At 52.0% G+C, this 24429-nt stretch overlaps 1 protein-coding gene across 1 annotated transcript in view; it reads left to right on the top strand.

The window, feature by feature from the left end:
• The first annotated feature begins 1937 nt into the window (after positions 1-1937).
• Positions 1938-24429, top strand: part of PRKD2 (protein kinase D2) — a 33316-nt gene continuing 10824 nt past the window's right edge. Inside the window, 18 exon segments of the mRNA XM_036832148.1 lie at positions 1938-2010; positions 2201-3280; positions 5482-5620; positions 9254-9385; positions 12460-12614; positions 12739-12961; positions 14112-14189; positions 14268-14421; positions 16991-17108; positions 17392-17469; positions 18899-19157; positions 20351-20357; positions 20688-20730; positions 20880-20952; positions 21431-21462; positions 21464-21510; positions 21512-21536; positions 22436-22597. Of these exon segments, the coding sequence (XP_036688043.1) occupies positions 3041-3280; positions 5482-5620; positions 9254-9385; positions 12460-12614; positions 12739-12961; positions 14112-14189; positions 14268-14421; positions 16991-17108; positions 17392-17469; positions 18899-19157; positions 20351-20357; positions 20688-20730; positions 20880-20952; positions 21431-21462; positions 21464-21510; positions 21512-21536; positions 22436-22597 (1965 nt within the window). The 5' untranslated portion in view covers positions 1938-2010; positions 2201-3040.

The following is a 24429-nucleotide window of genomic DNA, read 5'->3' on the forward strand; positions in this document are numbered from 1 at the left end:
GTTGGTAGTGAGGCCAAAGTGCTAACCCAGAGTACTGAACGGCCCCCTTCTCTCCCTGCCCCACACCTGGGCCTACATGGAGTGGGAAGGAAGGGAGAACCTGGGACGTGCCCGCGCAGAACGCCTCTGCCCTGCTGGGAGCTGCCGGAGGAGGAGACGCAAGTGCCTGACCCCTCGCTGCAGGCGCCCGGAGGAGTCCATTCCCTTCTCCCTTCTCTGCGGTGGCTGAATCACAGCAGTCGGATGTGCCCTCAGAGCTCTTCACGTGCCATTTCACTAGGTCCCCACAACCTCAAAAAGTGGGGAGCGGAACATTATGCACGCGTTAACAAAGGACGAGAGATGGAGGCAAGGGCTCGAGGAGCTTGCTCAGGGCCCAGCAGGATACAAATCAGAATTTGTATCCAGTCCCTTGTGACTCCCTCTGCTTGCTATGAGGCCTCTTTGCCTACCAGCCAGGGGTCCTTGGGCAAGTCCTGGCACCTCCCTGGGCCTCAGCCTCCCCTGTAAAGTGAGCCTGTCAGTAATGCCCACCTCCTGGCTTATCAAGGGCTGCACCCCAGTGCCCGGAACAGGGCCTGGCTCCTGTCAGGGCCCCATGAACACTTGAGGAAGGATGAAGGCCTGAGAAGTGCACACTCATGTTAGGATTTCACTGTGGTGGTCGTCCGCCGGTCTGGACAAAGGGCACAGGTGGGCAGATGGCCACCAGGTGAGGCTGACAGGAGCCCAGCTATGGGTGCCATGCGGCCTCATTGCCCTCTCATCCCTCTGGGCTCTGTGCAGCTTCCCCAGGTGGTGGTTTAGGGTTTCGCTCCAGCCTCAGACTTCCTTCCCCAGCCCCAGCCAGCCCCCGGATGTGGTGACAGATTCGCTACTGTGCCAACCTCAGCTACCCCCAACAGCCCTTTACCAGGAATGGGGGCTCATCGTGAGTTCCTCATCCCCACCCAGCCCTGCTGGTCGGGAGCCTAGGCGGCGGTGGCCCATCTCTGTTGGGATGCCTCTGGGGCTCAGCCAGGCCTTGGCCCCTCAGTGAAGCCAGTGGGTGGTAGCTGCTCGCATGGCAATCTTGGACAAGTCACTTTGCCTCTCTGAGGGTTCAGCTTCCTGTACGTAAACTAAATGGTAGCCACTCATTATTAGCTGGGGAGAAGAAATCAAGTCGGAATTGGTCCTGGAAGAGGTGTTTTATGACAGGCCTGGCACATAGTAGGGCCTCAATCCATACTTGCTGAATGACTAAATGAACAAACCCACCCACAAACACCTGAGTGCCTGAGATGCCCACCCCTTTATCTCAGCGCATTATAGCCACAGTCACCATTACTGAGCTTCTGCTGTGTTGTAGGCACCCTTAAACCATCTCATTAATCCCCACGAAGACCCTCTGGGGTCAGTCCTATTATCGTCCCATCTAAGAGACAGAGAAACAGGCTCAGAGGGGGGAGGTCACCAACCTAAAGTCACACAGAGACAGGCACGTGCACACTTCCCCAGGAGAACTATGTGCTCTCCATCTATGAAGTGGTGTGGATGTGTGGTCCTCCCTGGTCGCTATGGTCCTTCCAGGCACCCCCAGGCTTTTCTTTGGCTCTTCACCCTCCTAAACACTGGGGTGGAGTGGGGAGCTGATGGAAGGAAACTACACCCCTTCTCCACCTGCCCTGTGCCTGACTCTCTCCGCGCACGGGTAACCCAGCCCTGACCCCTGCAGTTTGCTCCTGGCACTTTGGCCAAGGTCGCTGGAGACAGACCTGAGGCAAGGATCTCTGCCCATCTGGAGGTCTCGGTCTTCCCACCTGTGTAATGGGCTCGGGAGTGGGGGGAGGGGGCGGGCGTGGTGACGCCCTGGGAAGAGGCAGGCCCGGCCGGGAGAGCGGGCCAGACCTGACACCGCCTCCCACCCTTTCTCCAGCGGTGGGCGCCGGATGCAGGCCAGGCAGAACGGCCCCCTTCCTTAAAGGGCCAGACGCCTCCTCAGCCCCGGCCTCGCGACCTGTTGTGGGGGTGAGAGTGGCTTGCCCCTCCCTCTCCAGCTCAGGGAAAAGTCAGCTTTCCAGACTTGGGTGTGAGGTGGGAAGGAATCAGTCTCGCCTCCCTTCCCCGCATCTCCCACCCCCGGGTCCCCAGACCCGGGAGCAGGAGGTGCCACCCCCAACTCAGAGGCGCTAAGCCCGCCCTCCTCTTCCGCCCGCAGGCCCTCATCAGGCTCCGCCCTCTCGACGTCACCGAAGCCGGCGCCGATTGGCCGACTGAACTGTCACTCCGGACACTTCCTCCTGGGCAGCAGCCGCCGAATTAAACTTTGGAGTGGGAAAAAGAGCCATCGGCGCCCGGCGCCGGACGACCCTCCCTTCCCTCCCACCCCCCGCCACCCCACTGCCGCCGGTAACACCCCCTTCTCCGCGGCCCCCGACCGAATTTTTCTCCAACTTCCGAGACCCGTGAGATTCCCGCCTTAGCACCCCAGCCCTCGGAATCCCTCTGCCCATTCCCAGGCCCGCCGTCGGATCCCTGGGATCCATTCGATCCCCGACTCAGAGACTCCTGCTCTCCACCCCAAGATCTGGTGAATCCCTCGAGCTCCCTTCTTATATGGATCCTCTTCTTAGAGCCACTGGATTCTTGGCTCCACCTGCTCCCTTTCCAATCCCTTCTTTCTCCAGGGAGCCTTTGGATCCTGGGCTCTTCTGATCCCTGTGACCCCGGCCTACTAGATTTTCTTTTTTGATTTCTTGGAATCTCCCAATCTCTGGGCCCCCCAAACCATTAGATTTCTCCTTTCTGATCGTCTGTGATCCCTTAATCCCCGGGCGGGCGTCTGATCCACTAGATTCCTTTTCTCTAACTTCCCAGGGTCCCACCATCCTCGAGTTCCCTCAACCTGCCAGGATTTTCTTCTCGGATCCCCGGGATCCCCGCGCTCCTACCACCAGCTAACAAGATACCTCGGATCCAGGGACCTGAGCCTCCCTGCTCAGGCTCCTGCAGCCGGATCCCGGGTGGGCGCCGGGCGGCGGGTCCCGGGCCTCGCCCTATGGCCGCCGCCCCCTCCCATCCCGCCGGGCTCCCGGGCTCTCCCGGGCCGGGGTCTCCTCCGCCCTCTGGCAGCTTGGAACTGCAGGCGCCGCCACCGCTGCTGCCCCATGTCCCGGCGCCGGGCTCGGGGGTGTCCTTCCACATCCAGATCGGGCTGACCCGCGAGTTCGTGCTGTTGCCCACCGCCTCCGAGCTGGCCCACGTGAAGCAGCTGGCTTGCTCCATCGTTGACCAGAAGGTGAGGGCACAGGGTTCCCCCCATCTAGCTTGAGGAGAGATCTGGAAGAGGGTGGAGGCGCTGGCAGAGGCGATCTCCAGCCCAGTATAAGGAAGAGGGAGAGAAGGGGGATAAGCCTTGGGCGACTGAGGGGTGGGGGTGGGGCATTGGCCCCCAGTTGCCCCTCACTCCACTACTCCTTTGAGAGAGGCCTGGTCAGAGGCCCTAGAGGCCTCCCCAAATTGCATGTCCCTGCGTGTTGTTGTTTGCTGCAGACAGCATGGAGGAAGGGAGGGACCGGTGAGGTGTAGGAGCCGAGAGGAAGGGGCAGGTGGGAGCAACAGATGTCAGGGGACCTCCCTGTCCAGGCCTATCCCCGGCCTCCCATTTGGTGGAAACAGTAGAAATTGAAGCCAGGCTGGCCATGGCGATCAAGTGACATGCATGGGTGTGGGTGCCTGCAGTAGCTGCCAGGGGCAAGTGAGGTCTCAGAGTCCAATCTCTGCCCTCCCCCAGGCTTGAGTGTGTGTGGAGGGGCAGGTGCGCCTCTTCACAATCCCTAGAGGCTCTGAGGTCTGTGTCCCCTCTCCTGATCAGTGTCTCCCCCCCCCCCCCCCCCGCCCAGTTCTGATGCTAGTCTGTTAAAACGAACCTTCCCCAATCCCACCCCACTCTTCACTTTGGACACCAGGGTCACTGGGGTTGGGGCCTGGGGGAGCACGGCAAGGGGAAATCAGGTGGGACACAATGCTTGGATTCTAGAATGTTAAAAGTTAGAATAAAAAAAAAATTGGAATAGTGGGCTACTCTATTGTTGGAATTTTGGACTGTAAAAGTGTTAAAATGTTAGAATTCTAAATTGTTGGAATATGCAACTGCTAGGTAACTGAACTCCTCTGATATTAAAGTGTTCAAACATTAGAACCCGAGGTTGTTGAAATACTAAAACATTAAAATGTTGGAATATTTGATTCCATCGTTGTTAGACTCCTAGAGCATAAAAATGTTAGAATTCTGGAATGCTGGGTCGTTGAAATCCTTTCATGCTAAGATATTCAAATATTAGACTCCTAGTTTGGCAGATTCCTAGAACTTTAAAATATTAGACTACTACTAATCTAGGTTATTAAAATCCTAAAACTTATCATGATAATTTGTTGGAATCTAGAATGTATAATCCTATAATGTGAGCATGCTGGAATCCCAAAATACCCAAATTGTAGAATCTTCTTAGATTCCTGGGAATGAATTCTTTGGGCTGCAGACAAAACGTTAGGAACTGGGCCAACTCCCCCATTTTACAGACAAGGAAACTGAAGCTTAGAGAAAGACCTCCAAGGCAGTCAGGACCCTGGCAGTCCTGGCCACCTGTGGACCCTCTCCCAGCAACAAGAACAGATAGAGCTTCCTTTGCCACCTACCCCAAACCCCAAAACTAGCAGGCCCAGCTCGCACTCAGCCTGCTCCTTGGGAAAACAGGCTGGGGAGAGGGCAGATTGTCCCCTGGGTGAAATTCTTTATCCGGTGCTCAGGTCCTCAGCCTACCCCCTCAGGTCTCACCGCAGTTTTATTTTCTGCCCTCCCCCAACCCAGTCCAGGTGTGGTAGGGCCCCTTTCCTTCCTTCCAGTGGCTCCACCTGGGTGGTTTCACTTTCTGTTCTACCAGGTTTCATTTCCTGCCCCGCCTCCCCAAGCTGGGGACCAGGACACCTGGGTCCCTGAGGCACTGGGTGGGGGACACCGTGCCAGTTTCCAGCTCCCTTGAGCCCTAGCCTTTCCGCACCCCCTCCCCCCCCCCCAAACTAGGAGTCCTAAATCCCCTCCTTCCAGATCGCCCAGCCCCAGTGCTGGGCCTGGAGCCAGGTAACAGGGACAACAATAGATCCAGGAAGGAAGCTGGGGGTGAGGGGGAGCGGGAGGTGGTGGGGAGATAAGGGAAGGGGTGCTCACGCAGCCCTACCCCCCTCCATCTCCAGAAGATTCTAGGTGCCCACGCTCCCAGAGCCACTCTCCCAAACTCTGGCCAGCGCTCTCTCCCAGCACACCTGGGGCCCTGGCACCCTGCCCAGCTCAGCTCGAGCTGGGCTTGGGAGGGAGCGGGCAGGAAGCGAGGGGCTGCGGGGTCTCTGAGTTTCCGGGGGAAACAGCCGGCCCTGCCCTGGGAGGGTTCCAGACCGCTGCTTTGAGCTTTTCCGTCACCACCTCCCTCTCCCGCCCCTCAGTTCCCCGAGTGTGGCTTCTATGGCCTTTACGACAAGATCCTGCTCTTCAAACATGACCCCACGTCGGCCAACCTCCTGCAGTTGGTGCGCTCCGCCGGAGACATCCAGGAGGGCGACCTGGTGGAGGTGGTACTGTCGGGTGAGAGGCCGAGGCAGGCCTAGGGGCGCAGCCTCGAGCGGGGGCGGGGCATCGGGAGGAGGGGGAGGGGAGGTGGGCCCAGAAACTTAGTTCTTAAAGTTAGGGACCAGCGGTTCTAAGCCTTGGCTGCAAATTAGAATCACCGCGGGAGCTTTTTACAAACTACCGCTATGGAATGGGTAGGTGTGGTGCCTGCACATTGTGGAATTCGCACAGCACTGAACATAAACCATCCACGGCAACGCGGATGAATCTCACACACCTAATGCTGAGGGACAGAAGCTAGACATCAGACTACATATTGTATCATTCCATTTACGAAGCACAAAGACAATTACGCTATTTTGTTAGAAGCCAAGAGAGTGGGTACCTTTTTGGCAGCTGGAGTTGGGTGGGGGGGCACAATGGTTTAAACTTCCATTTATCCATCAGGATGCTGGTGACATGGGCATGTACAGTTTGACAGTTCATTGAGCTGTGCATTTCTGATATGTCCTTTCCTAGACCTACGTTACACTTTGATGTAAAGTTAAAAATGTTTTGCTGCCTGTGCCTCCTCCCAGTGAAATGCTAAATTAAATCAGACTCTGCGGCGTGAGGTGAAACCCGGATACCTGTATTTTCAGCCAAAATCTAGTCCACCCACTGGCCATTCCCATTTGATGGATGGGCAAGCTCTCAGCACTTAGAGGACTCTTTAGCCCTTGGTTCCTTCAGGAGGGTGGGGTAGGGGGGTGGGAGGTACCTTACTCATGGCTGTATGTCCTCCCCTGCCCCCCACCCCCACCCGGAGTACTGCAATGCTCTGTAAAATTTGTTGGATGGATGGATGGATGACAATTAGAAGTTTGGATTAATGGGACTTCCCTGGTGGCGCAGTGGTTAAGAATCCTCCTGCCAACGCAGGGGACACCGGTTCGATCCCTGGTCCGGGAAGATCCCACATGCCGCAGTGTGTCACAACTGCTGAGCCTGCACTCTAGAGCCCGCAAGCCACAACTACTGAGCCCACGTGCCGCAACTACTGAAACCTGGGCGCCTAGAGCCCATGCTCCACAACAAGGAAGCCACCGCAATGAGAAGCCCGCGCACCGCAACAAAGAGTAGCCCCCTCTCGCCTCAACTAGAGGAAGCCCACGCGCAGCAACGAAGACCCAACGCAGCCAAAAAATAAATTAAAAATAAATAAATAAATAAAGAGCATAAATCATTAAAAAAAGAAGAAGTTTGGATTTACATCCCTCGTATAGGCTTGTCACCCTTGGATTTTTATCTTCATCCTGGTCTCTCCCCAAACCCAAGTCTTGTTCGTGCAGCTGTCTCCCTGACGCTTTTACTCGGCAGCTCCAGGCCTCTCAGATACAGCCTGTCCAAGACAGAAATCTTGATTTCGCCCTTCTAAACCTGCTCTTCCCACAGTCTTCTCCAGCTTGGTGAAGGGTATCACCATTCACCCAGATGCTCATGCCCCAAACTTTGGGCCATGCCTGGCTCCTCTTTTTCTCTCACCCCTTCACTTGGTCCATCCTCAAATCTACTGGTCTCACCCATCCTGAATCTATTTCTTTACTCCCTCCACTGATCCAAGCCGCCATCACCTCCTGCCTAGACTATTGCAGTAGCACCTAAGTCAGCTCATGACACTCACTGCTCAGAATCCTCCCCTGACTCTGCATTACCCTCGGAACAAAATGCAAACTCCTCAACGTGGCCTCAAGGCTGTCCATGACCTGGGCCCTGCCAATTCCCCAAATTCATCTCTTAACACTGTCCTTCTTACTTTCTTTGTTCCAACCATCTTGTCTGCCTTCTGTCCCTTAAAGAAATCAAGCTCCCTCCCACCTCAGGGCCTTTGCACTTGCTGTCCTTCTCCCCCACCCCCGACCCTGTCCTGTCTTCTCATATCTAGCACCTTCTTGTTATTTGGATCTCAGCTTAAATGCCACTTCCTCCATTGTCAGAAATGTCCTTGTTTGTTTGTTTGTTTTATGTATCTTTTCCTTCTCCTCAAAAGAATGTCAGATCTCTGAGAGTGGTGAAACTCTCTTGTTCAGAGCTTTATCCTGCGCGTGTAAACAGTGCTTGGCACATAGAACAGAGTCCCCTCTCCATTGCATAATACTAAGAAAAATAGCTTAATATTAGACAGAAATTGGGGGGGGGGATGGGGGTGGGGAGAGGAACAAGATTTAGTCCAAAAATAAAACTTTAAAATAACAGCTGGGCTTCCCTGGTGGCGCAGTGGTTGCGAATCTGCCTGCCAATGCAGGGGACACGGGTTCGAGCCCTGGTCTGGGAAGATCCCACATGCCGCGGAGCAACTAAGCCCGGGTGCCACAACTACTGAGCCTGCACGTCTGGAGCCTGTGCTCCGCAACAAGGGAGGCCGCGATATTGAGAGGCCCGCGCACCGTGATGAAGAGTGGCCCCCACTTGCCGCAACTAGAGAAAGCCCTCGCACAGAAACGAAGACCCACCACAGCCATAAAAAAAAAAAAAAAAAAAAAAAAAAATAGCTAACATTTATTGAGCATTTTCTCTGAGCCAGGTACTGTTTTAAGAGCTTTCCGGGAAGTCCCTGGCGGTTCAGTGGTTAGGACTCCGTGCTCTCACTGCTGAGGGCCCAGTTTCGATCCCTGGTAGGGAAACTAAAATCCCATAAGCCACGTGGCACGGCCAAAAAAAAAAGCTTTCCATATATTCATTTAACCCATAAAAAAGAACCATAGGGACTTCCCTGATGGTGCAGTGGTTAAGAATCCGCCTGCCAATGCAGGGGACACGGGTTCGAGCCCTGGTCCGGGAAGATCCCACATGCTGCAGAGCAACTGAGCCCTCGAGCCACAACTATTGAGCCCGCGGGCCTAAAGCCGGTGCTCCGCAAAAAGAGAAGTCACCGCAATGAGAAGCCCGCGCACTGCAACGAAGAGTAGCCCCCACTCGCTGCAACTAGAGAAAGCCCGTGCGCAGCAATGAAGACCCAACGCAGCCAAAAATTAAAATAAATTAATTAATTTTAAAAAATAGAAATAAAAAAGTGTAAGCGGAACATTCATCAAAATAAAATTTTTAAAAAAAGAACTATAAGGCGATACTATTATGATACTGGGCATGCTCTTCCCTAGATACCTGCATGGTCCAGACCCTTACCTTTTTCAGGTCTTTTGTCTATTTTTTTTTTTTTTGGCAGGCGGATTCTTAACCACTGTGCCACCAGAGAAGCCCTATCTGTTTTTTTAATTAAGTTTTTTAAAATTGTGATGAAATATATGCAACATAAAATTACCATTTTAACCATATTCTAAGTCTAGTGTTCAGTAGTGTTAATTACATTCACAATGTTGTGTAACCAACCTCCACAACTGTCTTCATCTTGCAAAACTGGAACTCTATGCCCATTAAACAATTCCCCATTCCCCCTCCCCGGTCCCTGGCATAGGCACATAGGTGTTTTGGCCAATGGTGGAGCTGGGATTTGAACCCAGATCGAATGAAATGTAGGATGCGAGTAAATGATTGAAGGAAAGATCGAACATTGCAGTTGAGAGGACTGTGTGAAACCTGGGAATGCGGAGGCTGAAATGGCCACCGCTGGTCCCGACTCAACCATCCGCCCCTCCCTGCTGCCTGCAGCTTCGGCCACCTTCGAGGACTTCCAGATCCGCCCGCACGCCCTCACGGTGCACTCCTACCGAGCGCCTGCCTTCTGCGACCACTGCGGAGAGATGCTCTTCGGCCTGGTGCGCCAGGGCCTCAAGTGTGATGGTGAGAGGCGGAGGGGCTGGAGGCGGGGCCAAGAGGTAGGGTGTGGGCGTGAGGGCGGGGCCGGGATGGAGCTCAGGGCCAGGAGGTGGGGCCTAAGAGGTGGGGTTTGGAGGGAGAGGTGAGCGCCCAGAGGCAGGGCTTGGGGGAGGAACTGGAGGTGGGAACAGGAGGCGGGGCTTGGATGGAGGGAGGGGTCTGGGTGGGGCTCCGTTTGGGGGTGGGGACTGGGAGGTGGAGCTCCGAGGGAGTGGTAAGGGGCAGAGCTTTGGGGGAGAACAGGGGTGATGGGGAAGAGGGCGGAGCCTATATCAGTCAGGGATCAACAGGAGAAACAGAGCCTGTAGGGAGGCATATATTAAGGGATTTTTGGAAGGAATTGGCTTACAGGTTTGTGGGCGCTGGCCACTCTGAAATCCACGGGGCGGGTCGTCAGGGAGGGCAGGCAGGAGATGAAGCTGCTCTCCAACTGGGAAATCTCAGCTCGGCTCTTTCAGCCTTTCAACTGATTGAAACAGGCCCACCCAGATTAACTAGGATGATCTCCGTCACTTAAAGTCAACTGATTGTGGACTTGAATCACATCTCCAGATACCTTCGCAGCAACACGCAGATTATCGTTTGAGTAACTGGGGATGTGACACATAAAGCTGATTCTCAGAGTCCACCTCTTGGCAACTTGGCACTTCCGTCTGCTAGGGCTGTCCTAACAAAAGATCACGGGCTGGGTGGTGTAAACAAGATCTGGGTTCTGACAAGATATGGTTCCTGGTGAGGGCTCTCTTCCTAGCTTGCAGATGGCCACCATCTCCTCCTGTGCTCACATAGCACGTGGAGAGAGATCGATTTTTCATGTCTCTTCCGTTTATAAGGACCCCAATCCCACTGATCAGGGCCCCATCCTTATGGCCTCAGTTAACCTTAATTACCTCCTTAAAGGCCCCATCTCCAAATACAGTCACATTGAGGATTAGGGCTTCAACATATGAATTTGGGGAGAACACAAACATTCAGTCCATAACAGGCACCCATACACGTCTCCCTAAATCACACTTAAAAAAAATAAAGGAACACAGTGTGTTCCTTTGAGACAAGATGTCTCAAGGTTAAGCCCAAGTGTCAGGATCCGCAGGTTCACTGTTCCCGTCTTTGATGCTTCTGAGGGGGAATGCTGAGATCACGCCTCCCCTGCAGAGGAAGGCCGCACACCCGCCTTGGCTCAGATCTACACACAGCGGATGAAGACCATCCATTATATGATGACGACCTGCATCTCCATTGGTGCTCAGTGTGCCCCACTATTAAAGGCGTATTCTCAGATGTTCCATTGCCTAAGGATCTCCAGCTTTGTGGCTGTCATTCTCCTATAGAAATCCGGAGTCCCTGATACCTTGTGTTCCAGATGACCCACAGCATCGACTAGGGTTGTTATCATGCAGCCCTAAATATACTTGTGGAGGACTTCCCTGGTGGTCCAGCGGTTAAGACTTTGTGCTTCCACTGCAGGGGGCGCGGGTTCGATCCCTAGTCAGGGAACTAAGATCCCCACATGCCGCACGGCACGGAAAAAAAAAGTTAAATACACTTGTGGCATTATTTAAGGACTCTAGGGATAATAGCTGTATCAGGCCTGCAAAAAACCAGTTCACTGCATTCAAAGCTGCTATCAATATTGCCATCGTCCACATGCCATATCCAACTCTTGAAGTCTTGGTTTATGTAACCGTTGTCATGGAGCAACCCTGGTATCACTAAGTTCTAATGGCCATTCTCCGAATGGACTTCATCGGCCCAGCATCACAGATGATGGTCCAAGTTCATAGGGTTCCAAAAGAGGCCCAGATGCCTGTACTTTATGCCATTGACACCTTCCTACGGGAGTTTGGTTCTACCTTGATACTCATAACAGGACCCATAGATGAGATTCTGAAATTCTGTGAAGCATGTGAGTGATTAAAGGCCAAAACTGGGACATGGTTCCTGTGCGCAATTTGCCATCCTGAAACTCTCCTCGTAACACCAACAGCAGTCCCCAGGCTTGCCTCTGCAGCGTGACATTGTGCATTTGAGACAGTGCCTATGATGAGGAATTACTGCGCAGGAAAGTCTATAACAGGCCGGCTGCCAGAAGACAGGCTTCATAAAATGTCCGAAGGAAGCTTCCAAAGGCTGGAGGAACATTCTTTACTCCAGAAAGAGATCCTGGAATCATTTGGAATCACCAGAGATGTATGGAGAAGCGTTCAGGAAGTCCAGTAGGAAATGACAAGCTGAGCCTGACTCTTTCATGGTCAAGGATTAAAAATAGAAAAGAAAAGAAAGAACAAAGTCACACTTCCACATGATATGATACAACCATCCCGAGTACAACTGAAAATGCTCTCTTTCCCCATAAGACGATGTCCTTGTGTGATATTCCCTCTTCTCCTTTGACATTCCGTAACAAATATCACGGTATAAAGTTAATTATTATTAATATCTTATGTTAGATGATAAGGGGGTAGAAGAGGGAAGAAAACAAAAATATTTGGTGTACGCACATATTCATAACAAAGTAAGGAAGAAATACTATGACTGTCCTCAAGGCTGCAACTGGTCACGTGGCTGTGGCTTCCTTCTCTTCCTTCTCCACTGCCTGGTCCATATTCCCTTTGCCCTCAGCCAGCACCTCACCTGCTCATGGTGTTTTGTCTGTTGGGGTGGCCCAAAACTTTATTCCTTTTTTTTTTTTTTTTTTTGGGCTTCACCAAGTGGCTTGTGGGATCTCAGTTCCCCGACCAGAGAGAGATTGAACCCGCGCCCTAGGCAGTGAAAGCGCGGAGTCCTAACCACTGGACCGCCAGGGAGTTCCCCAAACCTTTATTCCTGAAGGCTCTCAGCCATTAGCAGTTCTGCCTGAATTGGGTTTTGTAGTTTTCCGCTGATGTTAATTACACTAGGAAGAGGCATCCTGAGGGACCTGCTGTGTTACAGATCTTCAGAAAAGGAGAAGGGGGTGGGGGTGGGGGTGGGGAGCTGAGCTTTAGTGCCCACGTCAGGTGGAGGCTATGTCTCTGACCGTCGAGCGCCCCACACAGGCTGCGGACTGAACTACCACAAACGCTGCGCCTTCAGCATCCCCAACAACTGCAGTGGGGCCCGCAAGCGACGCCTGTCGTCCACGTCTCTGGCCAGTGGCCATTCGGTGCGCCTCGGCACCTCTGAGTCCCTGCTCAGCATGGCTGATGAGCTGGTGAGCGGCTGGGGGAGTGGGGAGGGGTGGGGAGGGGTGGGGAGGGGTGGGGGTTGGGGGTTGATGAGGCCCAGGCGCAGGGGCGACGTGCTGAGGTGTCCCTTTCCACCTTGCCATCTGACAGAGCCGTAGCACCACCGAGCTCATCCCTCGCCGCCCCCCGTCCTCGTCCTCCTCATCTTCTGCCTCATCCTACACTGGTCGCCCGATCGAGCTGGACAAGATGCTGCTGTCCAAGGTCAAGGTGCCACACACCTTCCTCATCCACAGCTACACGCGGCCCACCGTCTGCCAGGCTTGCAAGAAACTGCTCAAGGGCCTCTTTCGCCAGGGCCTGCAGTGCAAAGGTCAGCGGGGGCCCCCCACGTTGGGGGGTGGTGAGGGACAGAGTCAGAACACCCCCCATCACACAGACACACTCAGAGGCTGGGCTTGTGGCAGGAAACAAAAATCTCTGTTCTGATCCTTAGAAGCACAGGGCCTTGGAAAGGGAGTGCCCTGAATCCTGAAGTTCTAGAACCTTTGGAATTCTGGAATCCTAGAACCTCAGTCATTAGAAACTTGGAATCCTAGCACCTAAGAAATCTAGAATCATATGATGCTTAGCATGGAATTCTAAAACCATAGAACTTGAGAATTCTTGAATCAGAGAACCTTAGAAACATAAGTTTCAAGAATTCTAGATCATAGGATTCAGCAAAAAGAATCATAGAACTTTAGACTCATAAATATTAGAACTATCAAATTATAGATTCTCAGAATGTTAAAACTTTAAAACCATAAGAATTGAGAAGAAACTTGGACATCAAACTCTGCAGTCTTAGAAATCTAGAATCATAAGGACCTTAGCAAAATAAGTTTTCATACAATTCCAGGATCTTTGATGTATAGCAGCCCAGAACCTCAGAGTCTTCAAACTTCTCAACCAAGCACTGGTTCTCAACCAAGGACAGTTTTGCCCAAGGGGGGATGTTTGGCAATGTCTGGAAACATTTTTGTTTGTCATGTGGGGCTGGTGCTACTGGCATCAGGTGGGTAGAGGTCAGGGATGCTGCTAAAAATCCTATGATGTTCAGAAGAGTCCGCCACAACAAGGAATTTTCCAGCCCAAAATGTTCATAGTGCCAAAGGTTGAGAAACCCCGCCCTCAAAAGCCTGAAGTCTAGAATCATAGAATGTTACATGCGATTACATTCTATAATTGTAGAAAGCTAGGGTGATGGATATTTACACTGTTAGAATTTTAGACCCTTACAGTACTAGGGCTATCAAGCCACAGACACTTCATCTGGCCCTCCTCTATTTAATCAAGCCTCTCCATATTTGGGGACTGTGGCTTAAAGGAGGGATGACCAGGGAAGAGTCATTTAGCTTTCCTGCCCCAAAAAGCAATAGCAAATTCTTTTGAGACTGGGGGCTAGGGGTCAAGGGTCAACCCTTAGAGGTGACCTCTCTTCCCCCTCCCACCCGTCTCCATGTTCCCTGTCCTCCTACCAGATTGCAAGTTCAACTGTCACAAACGCTGCGCCACCCGAGTCCCTAATGACTGTTTGGGGGAGGCACTCATCAACGGAGGTAAGAGGCTGGGGGCTGAGCGGGAAAGGGCAGCAGGACTGGGTTCCGGAGGCCCCTCTGATGCCCCTGTCCTCCCAGATGTGCCGATGGAGGAGGCCACTGATTTCAGCGAGGCTGACAAGAGCTCCCTCATGGATGAGTCAGATGACTCGGGTTTCGTCCCGGGCTCCCACTCAGAAAATGCTCTCCATGCCAGCGAGGAGGAGGAAGGCGAGGGAGGCAAGGCCCAGAGGTACCCAGGGCCCTCTCCAGCGAAGGCCCTTCTCCGTCCCTACAATGGGTTGACATCACCCCGTTTTTATAAATTTCCCAGGTTCCTGAGGCAAACTTTTTCAAGCATCCAAACTTTATTTTTTTTAACCTAACCTTTTTTCCTGATTTACATTTTTAACAAGTTTTAATGGAATCCTATTTTAACTTATATTGTTTTTCTTTTATTGGAACTGGTAATACAGTCACTCAAAACGTATATAGTCAACCCCTCCCACTTCCCTGCCTCTCAGCTGCCCAGCCCCTCTCCCCAGAGGATGACAGTGGGATTAGGTTCTGGTGGGTCCTTCCAGAAACAGTCCATATGGCAAAGTGACAGTACAAAGAGTGAGAATATGGACTCTGGAACCAGACTGCTGTATGGCCTTAGGCAAGAGATTAACCTCTCTGGGCCTCAGTTTTCTCATCAGTAAAATGGGGATAAAGTAGTACCTAGTGTATAGGGTTGTTGCGAGAATGAAATGAATTAATGTAAATAAAGTATGTAAAACAGTACCTGGTATACAGTAAGTGTTAGTTTAACTCTTATCCCAGAGCCCTAAATCTTAAAAAGGAAGGGAAAATATCCATTTTCTTTCAACCATTTTGGCCTTGGATTGATTTGTATGGCCTTAAACAAGTTCCTTCTCCTTTTGGTGTCTCAGTCTTCCTGTCTGTAAAATGGGGAAAGGAAAATATTCCCAACGAACTGACAGGGAGTGGCTTTCTTCTGGCATGGAAGCTCTGAAAAATAATAACTTTTACTTAATTACACATTTTAAATTAGAAATGGAATTAATCTTCAGCTTCACTAGAATGTGAGTTCAAGTGCTCGAGGGCAAGGATATTTATCCTCCTCCCAAGTGCCTAGGACAAGGCCTGGCTTCCTCCATGGATGACTGTTTATCGAGGTGGCAGGAAAGCAGCAGGGCTAAAAGCACAGGGCACTGGAGGCTGAGAGATGGATCCCAGCTCCATCACTTAAACTGCTGGTCCTTTCTCTGCCTGCCTCGGTTTCCTCCTGGAGACTGAGGACATGCCTTACAGAGTGTGCAAATTCTATTTGATCATGCAGGGAAAGTGCTTGCCAGGTTATAAGTGCTCAGAAAATGGAAAAGGAGTTCTCCCTAGTATTTGAATCTTGAATCTCTAAAGTGGGAAGGGTGAGAGATGATCCATTTGGAGGTATGAGAAGAAAATATTTGCATTTCCATTTCTCTATTTTTAATCTCATCCTTTGAACCTTTTCACTTTTTTTCATATGTTTTAGAAAAAAATTTTTTAATTGAAGTATGGTTGATTTACAGTGTTGTGTTAGTTTCAAGTGTACAGCAAAGTGATTCAGTATATATATATATATAGAGAGAGAGAGAGAGAGAGGGAAGAATATATGTATTCTTTTTCAGATTCTTTTCCATTTTAGGTTATTATAAGATACTGATAACTGCTATCAAAAATAAAATTAGAAAGGAAATGAGAGGGGATAGAAAATGGGGACAGGCTATCTTACTTAGGGTCGTTAAAGGAGCCCTCTGTGAGGAAATATTGTAGCTTTAAAGAGATCTGAGGGAGGGGAGGGAAGGAGTGGTGTGGAAGATATCTGGGGGAAGAGGCTACCAAGCAGAGGGAACAGCAAGTGCAAAGGCCCTGAGGTAGAACCAAGAATGTTGCAGGAGTAGCAAGGAACCTGGGATGGCTGAAGCAGGGAGAGTGATGGGAAGAGGATGGGAAGTGAGGCCAGGGGGGGGACGGGTATTCAGGTCACAGTGGTCACCGAGAGTTTCTTACTAGTGCCACCCGGCCCTAGCCACCTGGAACCTCAGAATCCCTTTCTCCCAGGTCTTTCCTGGGAGTGTTTAGTAATAGGCTATCAGAGTTGGACCTTGAAGGACTTGGGAGGGGAGGGCTGTTGGGAGAGGCAGCCTATTTCACAGATGAGGAAACCGAGTCTCAGAGAGGCAAAGAGAAGTGGCCAAGGCCTCTCAAGTCCAGGTCTAGCGCAGGGATCAAGAGGTTGTTGGTTCTGAAGTTGGGCAAGTCACTTAATTTCTCTCAGCCTTCATTTCCTCACTGTCCTAATAGCACGTGCACAGATGAGAGAAATGAGGCACAAGAGAGGTTGAGTCACTTGCCCAATGCCACACAGCTGGCTCCACAATCAATGGGCTCAGTACTAATTAGCACTTATTGGAGGCCCACTGTGTGCCAAGTACTGTGCTAAGCTCCTGAGAAAGGCTTCACTTCTCACAGCAACCCCTTTGGGTGGAGAAACTGAGGCACGAAGTGGTTAAGGTAATTTGCCAGGCAGCCTGGCTTCGGAACGCAGCCTCTTAATGTGGGCCTCTCAAGAGTCCCCTTCCTCATTATGGGAAATCTGGAAACCACAAAGGAAAAAAGTGTGGCCAAAAAACCTCCTGGCTGCCCAGAGATGCACCCGCCCCGTCCCCCCCCACCCCGCCCGCACCGGCCCCTACCACCACCCGCCGCGGCCCCAGGCACTACGGCTATTTTCTGCTTGTAACCTCTCACCCTTTCCTCTCCCCCACCCTCAGCTCCCTGGGGTACATCCCCCTAATGAGGGTGGTGCAGTCAGTGCGACACACAACACGGAAATCCAGCACGACGCTTCGTGAGGGTTGGGTGGTTCATTACAGCAACAAGGACACGCTGGTGAGTGGGTGGGGCGGGGGTCAGGTGGGTGGGGCTAGAGTTGGGGAGGGCGGGGTTTGAGGGGGCGGCGCTGGTTGGGGTTTGGAGTGGGCGGGGTCATGCTGAAGGCTGAGGTAGAATTAGAGGGGTGGCTATAGGGATGAAGGGGGAGGGACAGGATTTAGGGGAGGGGCGGGACTAAGGCAAGGTCAGGGGCGGGGCGGGGGTTGGCTGGGATTAGAGTCAGAGCCCTAGCAGCATGGGGGGCAGACAACCTCAGTCTCTCAAGCACCTCTCCCAACAGAGGAAGCGACACTATTGGCGCCTGGATTGCAAGTGCATCACGCTCTTCCAGAACAACACGACCAACAGATACTACAAGGTGGGCCTTCTGGCTCCCAGATCCCCCAGACCTCTCCTCTTTGTCCGCTGTCTTCCCTCCTCTCCCCAGTTGCTTCAGGCAAACACCTGCGAATCACACTCTCTGCCCACCCCCTGCTTGCCCGCTTCCATCCCATCAGCAAGTGTCGCCCACCTGGACGCCCTTCCCCGTGTTTGATCTCAGCTCCATCACTTTCCAGCTAGGGGATCCTGGCAAGTTACCTCACCTCTCTGCACCCCACGTGTCTCACCTGTAAAAGGCCTCAAAGAATAGTCCTCGCCTCAGGGCTGATGCCAGAATTCAAAGAGATAACCTACGTGGAGCAATTAGTTTAGGGCCAGGCGTATGTTAAGCTCCGTTAAACTCCCAGTAACTATAAGTGTGTTATCATTATAACTTTATAATTATTTATTGAATTCTTTCTTTGTATTCATTCATCACCGCCTCCCATGCCAGCGCTGCATCCAGCCAGTCTCCTCCGCGGTCCTTCTTCTGCCCTTGTCCTCAGTCTTTTCCCACGCAGCAGCCAGAGGAGTCCATTAAAACCATCACAACCTTCCAATGGCTCCACTGCCCTTGGAATAAAACCCAGACACTCATCTGTTTACCTGCTCTGGAGCATCTTCCTTACCCTTCCCATGGCTGCTTCCTTCTCATCCTTCCCGTCTTCCTCAAGCCACGCTATCTAAAATACCATCCCCACCACAACGTCTCTGTCTCCTGGTTTTATTGGCTACATAAGTCTGTCTCTCCTTCTCACTCTTTCCTTGTTTTCTTCCTCCCTTCCTTTGTCTTTCAACATTTTTCTAAGCACACTTTTTCCTCCCCATAGACCCGGCACCCTCTCTCCTCCCAGGGCCCCCTCTGCCTCCTTCCTGGTCTCCTATGTCAGTCCCATCCTCTCCCATCCACCCTCCACACACAGCCAGAGAGAACTGCTCCCCGCCTTGCCCTAAACCCTTCTGTGGCTCCCCAAGGCCCTGGAGACAAAGCTCAGGCTCCTCCCTGTGGCCCATGAGGCCCTGCAGGCCTGGCCCTAGCCTGATTTCATTTATTTATTTATTTATTTATTTATTTATTTATTTAATTTTTATCCTTTAGTAATTCATCAAACATGGCATGCCTACTGTGTGCCAGGCACCATCCATGTAATGGGGATATGGCATGTTCCTTGAACACAAGCCTTTTCTACCTCAGGGCCTTTGCACATGCTCCACCCCCCCCCCACCCCATTTCGCCACCAGCTGGCCTCTTCTTACCTTTCCGATCTCTGCTTCAATGTAACTTCCACCAGGAGGCCTTTCCTGACCACTCCATGCAAACCAGCCCCTTCTGCAATGACACTGGGTTCTGTGTGCTCATCTGAGTAAGTGGAGAGCCCCAGGGTCAGCCTGGAGCCCTAACGGATGCTGGTTCTGTGTCCGGCCAGGAAATTCCACTGTCTGAAATCCTCGCCGTGGAGCCTGCCCAGAACTTCAGCCTTGTGCCACCAGGCACCAACCCACACTGCTTCGAGATTGTCACTGCCAACACCACCTACTTTGTGGGCGAGACCCCTGGCGGGGCCCCAGGGGGGCCCAGCGGACAGGGGGCCGAGACTGCCCGGGGCTGGGAAACAGCCATCCGCCAGGCCCTGATGCCTGTCATCCTCCAGGATGCACCCAGTGCCCCAGGCCATGCGCCCCACAGTAAGTCCCCCGCCCCGGGTCCCTGGGAGGATGGGTCTTGGAGGGCTTGGGTGGGATCCTGGAGAAGGGAAGAACCAGGGAATGTCAGAGTGGAGAATGTGGCTTCTGGACTCAGCAGGCCTGGGTCTAAATCATTAAGGCCTGGACCTAACGTACAGTCTTGGGCATGTTACTTTCCCTTTCTGAGTCTTTTCCCAGGGGTGCCAACTCCTCCAAAACTGTGAGTTCAGACTTTTTAATTCATGCTCCTTTGTGCCTGGCCTGTGCTGGATAATGCTGGGGGCCACCGCTATGACCAAGACAGCCCAGGACCTGCCTTCCTGGAGCTCATAGTCCAGTAAGGAAGACAGACCTGTTCCCAGACAGTGATGACTCAGAGTGGGCAGGGCTGGGATAGGGGGAGCCAGAGGGCTTGTGGCAGCTCAGAGGGGGTGACTAACCCAGCCTGGGTGTCCCGGAGGGCTTCCTGAAGGAGGCAACATCTGAGCTAAGACCTGGAAGTTGAAGAGGGGTGAAATGAGGGAAAGGAAGTGGGAGATCCTTTCACGCAGAGGCAAAAGGATGATCAGGGAGTCCCAGGTTCCCGCGTAGGGAGCTCATAGTCCGGGGCGAAGTAAAGAGTAACAGACATTCATCAGATCATCCTGGATGAAAGACAAGTGGGACGTAGAACATGTGCTAAAGGAACCTGCCATGGCCCCAGGAGTAACATTGAGCTGAGACTGAGAGATGAGGAGAATTTAACTAAGTCCACAATGAGGGAAAGAGCATTCCTGGCAGAGGAAACAGCAAATGCAAAGGCCCCAGAGATAGGAGAGAACTTGCTGTATCGGAGGCCCAGCATGTCGGGAATACACACAACAGGAAGGGAGGGGATGAAGTCAAAGAGGCAGAGGGACCAAACCTCTGCTTGTTTAGGCCATTTAAGGCCTTGGCCTTCCTCCTCAGGGCACTGGGGGGCCATGGCAGGGTTTTGAGCAGGGAAGGATGAGTCAGGTTTGTGCTCAGCAAGATCCCTCTGGCTTCTTTATGGAGTGGCAAATAGGAGAGGGGCGGAACGGGCAGGGAGACCAGGGAGGAGGCTGAGGGGCGAGGGCCGGATGTTCCTCAGGGAGGGACAGATGTTCAATGGCAGAAGGATCAAGACTTTGGAAATGTCTGACCTGGTTGGATTAGTAGTGGGGCAAATGCAGGGGAGATGCCGGAGTCAGTTTGGAGTTTCCCACTGAGCCTCAGTTTCCTCCTCTGTAAAATGGGATCATCACTTGGTGCTGAGATCACAGAGTGAAAGCTCCATGAACTCATTCATGGCATCGCTTTTTGAGCTCCTGTCTCATTTCCTCCTCTCACTGGCCCTAGGAGAGAGGTCTTTTTAATTGTTTCCATTCTTCCAGAGGAGGAAACTGAGGTTTCTTAGTGGACAAGTCAGTCAGTAGCCTGACTACTGCTCCAGAGGGTGGAGTTATGGGTGAACGTGATCTTGAGCCTGGGGTCCCCTCACCTCCGCCTCCCCCTCTCCCAGGACAAAAGCTCTCTGAGCATCTCTGTGTCTAACAGCCAGATCCAAGAGAATGTGGGTGAGACCCTGCCCACATCCCACAGCCCCAAGGATGTGTTTCCCCCTCCCCCTCCCAAACAGCCTCCCCAGTTCTCCCACCCTCCTTGTCTCCTGACCTCCCCATCCCCATTTGCACCCTGACCCTCCTTGTCCCCACCCTGCAGGACATTGCCACTGTCTACCAGATCTTCCCGGATGAGGTGCTGGGCTCCGGCCAGTTTGGAGTGGTCTATGGCGGTAAGGATGCTTCAAGAGCTGACCCAGAAAGGGGTCTTGAGCTCAGACCTTCCCTTTGATTGCCTGCATGCTCACCACTTTTTCTAGTTGATTAGAAAGCTAGATCCTGGGGGCAGATGGTTGCAGGCTCACCTTTCTTCTCACTGGGAAAGGCCAATGACTTTCTCCTTTATTAATAGGGAAGGTAAATTCTACGCTGATTGGCCACAGAGCTAGATGCTAGATTCTGATTGGTTATAAATCTAGTTTCCCATGTTATAGATTCCCCTCCTCGGAGCTCTGTCCTTTACTTTCCACCTTTATTTCCCAGGGCCCCCCACCCCTCGGCATCTCTCCCGGGGACCCCTCAGAGCCCCCATGATGGCCTTTCATCCACCTCTGCCCAACTCCGGCTGTGTCTCTCTGGTGGGGGCTTCCTCTTGCCAGGACTGGAAGGTCCTGCTCCCCTCATCCCCCATCTCCCCTACCCCCTGCCCAGGAAAGCACCGGAAGACAGGCCGGGACGTGGCCAGTAAAGGTCATCGACAAACTGCGTTTCCCCACCAAGCAGGAGAGCCAATCCGAACGAAGTGGCCATTCTGCAGGTGACCCCTGAGATCTGTGGTCCAGCTCTGCCCCCCTCCCCACCCAGGAAGGGCCCTTCCCCTTCCCACTTCCTCCTTTGTCCCCTTCCCACTTCCTCCTTTGCCCCCTTCCCACTTCCTCCAGTCTGGGGATAGTCAGGGGAAGGCTTCCCTAGAGGAGGCACCATGCATGTTGAGACTGAAGGGGTAGAGAAGGTATTCTGAGCAGAGGGACCAACCCGTGCAAAGGTCCAGAGGGAGAGGGAACACGAAGTCTTCTAGGAACTGAAGGAGTTCAAGGTTACTAGATGGTTTATGTGAAGAAAGGTGGTGGGTGGTGAGGTTAGTGGGGAGGCTGGGGGTCACACCCTATGGGCTTTCTCCCCGAGGGTGCTGGGGGAAGCCATGGAAGGATTTTGAGCAAGGAAGGGACAGGGCAGATGTGCACTTCGAAAGATCCCTCTGGCTGCTATTGGAGGGTAGGGGGAAAGGGTGTGGGGCTGGAACCTGGACCCCGGGAGGAGGCTGGGTGGGGACCTGGTGGGAGAGATGGGTTCAGCTAGGCAAGGGCTGGGGAAGGGAAGGAGGGCAGGGATTTAGAAGATACAGATGTACAAAGCTCCTTCCCATTTCTCCACGCTCCCCTTATCTTGTTCCCGCAACACTGGACCTTCACCAGACTTTCATGATGTAAAGATCCTTCTGGACACTTGGTGGCGCTGGAGGGGTGGTTCTGTCTGGGGCTGTGGAAGCCCTTTCCCCTCCCCCAGTGGCACCCCCAGGGAAGGAACAGCCGACCCTCCGGGGATATCTGTCTTGTTTGTCGTCTGCCTGCTCCTATGGCTTGCCCTCTGGGGTCCCAAGTTTGCGGGTGACCTGGGTTCTGACCCCCGCCCCGCCCCCCACCCCACCCACCCCAGAGTCTGCGGCACCCGGGGATTGTCAACCTGGAGTGTATGTTCGAGACCCCGGAGAAGGTATTTGTGGTGATGGAGAAGCTGCACGGGGACATGCTGGAGATGATCCTTTCCAGCGAGAAGGGCCGGCTGCCTGAGCGCCTCACCAAGTTCCTCATCACCCAGGTGCGCCTGCCCCGCCCACTGCCCCGCCCAACGCCAGCCTCCCCGCCCCGGCTCCCCACCTGCCCTGCAAGACGCACATGTGCCCTGTGCCCCCAAAGGGCAGGCAGACCTTGGGTGGGAGTCATAACAGCGAGTAATAGAAAATGTAATAATAGAGTAATAATAACAATCATAGAAAAAGTATTAGAGTGATCATTTTAAAATTATAATAGATTATAATAGAACAGTTAATAGAATAATAATAATAGAGTAATAACAATAGAAACATAATAGGATAATAAGTAGAAAATAATAGAGTGGTAATAATAATAACTATTATTATAGAAAAGTAATAAATGATTATTATTTTATATTTTTTATTACTTTATATAATGAGTCAGGTTCACTGGGCCTGACTTTATTCATGAAGAAAAAAGGCAGGGGAGAGAGGCCTTTCTCTGAGGAGCTCATTCATTCATTCATTTATTAAATGGTTCAACAAACACTGCCTGAACCCCTGTGCCTGGCCATACTGGGCGGTGTGAGGACACAGCGGTGACCAAAATAGCCCCAGCCCTGGAGAGTAATCACCCAGAGTGGGCAGGGCTGGGACGGGGGATGCTGATAATGAGGGTGATAAATAATGTGGTCACTAAACTTTATTGAGCACTTACTCTGTGCCAGGCACTGTTTTAGTTCATTTAATCTTCATAGCAACCTATGTGGTAGTGGTTATTATTACTCCCATTTTACTGAGGCTCAGAGACTTTATAAGTAACTTGCCCAGGGTCACACAGCTGGTGGGATTTAAACCTAGGAGCTGTGCTTTTCCTGAGTAAAGTCAAACTAATCTGTGTTATTTGTGTGTGTGCGCACGTGCACAAGTGCATGCATTTTAATTGATTTCACATATATAACGCTACGTTGTTCTGCTTCTTACTTTCTTCACTTTAACAGTGCTTCTGGAAGACTGTTCTATTTCAGTGTGTAGTTAGCAGAACTGCCTCTTTTTCTTAATTGCGTCCCATGACGGATATTACCAAATTCCCCAGTTACTGAGCATGTAGTTGGTTTTCACTATTCCACTACTGCAAACAACATCCTGTGAACATTTGTCTACAAACATCGACAGGTTCTGGTGGCAGAATTTCAATAGAATACGTTTCGAAGAGTAGACTCCCAAGCCCAGGGAAATGTGCTTTAAATGTTTAAAAAAGATGTTGCCCGGTTATTCTCTAAACCTCTTTCTTTTTTTTTTTTTTAATAAATCTATTTATTTTTGGCTGCGTTGGGTCTTCATTGCTGCGCTCAGGCTTCTCATTGCGGTGGCTTCTCTTGCTGCGGGAGCTCTGGCTCTAGGCGCACGGGCTTCAGTAGTTGTGGTGCATGGGCTTAGTTGCACCGTGGCATATAGGATCTTCCTGGACCAGGGATTGAACCCATGTCCCCTGCAATTGGCAGGCAGATTCTTACCACCAGGGAAGTACTCTAAACCCTCCTTCAATCTTTGTTCTCACCAACAAAGTTGAGGGTTGTCTATTTTCTCACTCCTTACTAACTCTGGATAATATAATCACCAGGTTTTTTGTTTGTTTGTTTGTTTGTTTGTTTGCCATGCTGCATGGCTTGCAGGATCTTAGTTCCCCAACCAGGGATTGAACCCAGGCCACAGCAGTAAAAACACCGAGTCCTAACCACTAGACAGCCAGGGAATTCCCAATATAATCACCAGTCTTTTTTTTTTTTTTTAATTTTATTTATTTGTTTTTGGCTGCATTGGGTCTTCATTGCCGCGGGTGGGCTTTCTCTAGTTGTGGCGAGTGGGGGCTACTCTTCCTGGCGGTACGTGGGCT

The sequence above is a fragment of the Balaenoptera musculus genome, chromosome 19, assembly GCF_009873245.2.
Source record: "Balaenoptera musculus isolate JJ_BM4_2016_0621 chromosome 19, mBalMus1.pri.v3, whole genome shotgun sequence".
Lineage (NCBI taxonomy): Eukaryota > Metazoa > Chordata > Mammalia > Artiodactyla > Balaenopteridae > Balaenoptera > Balaenoptera musculus.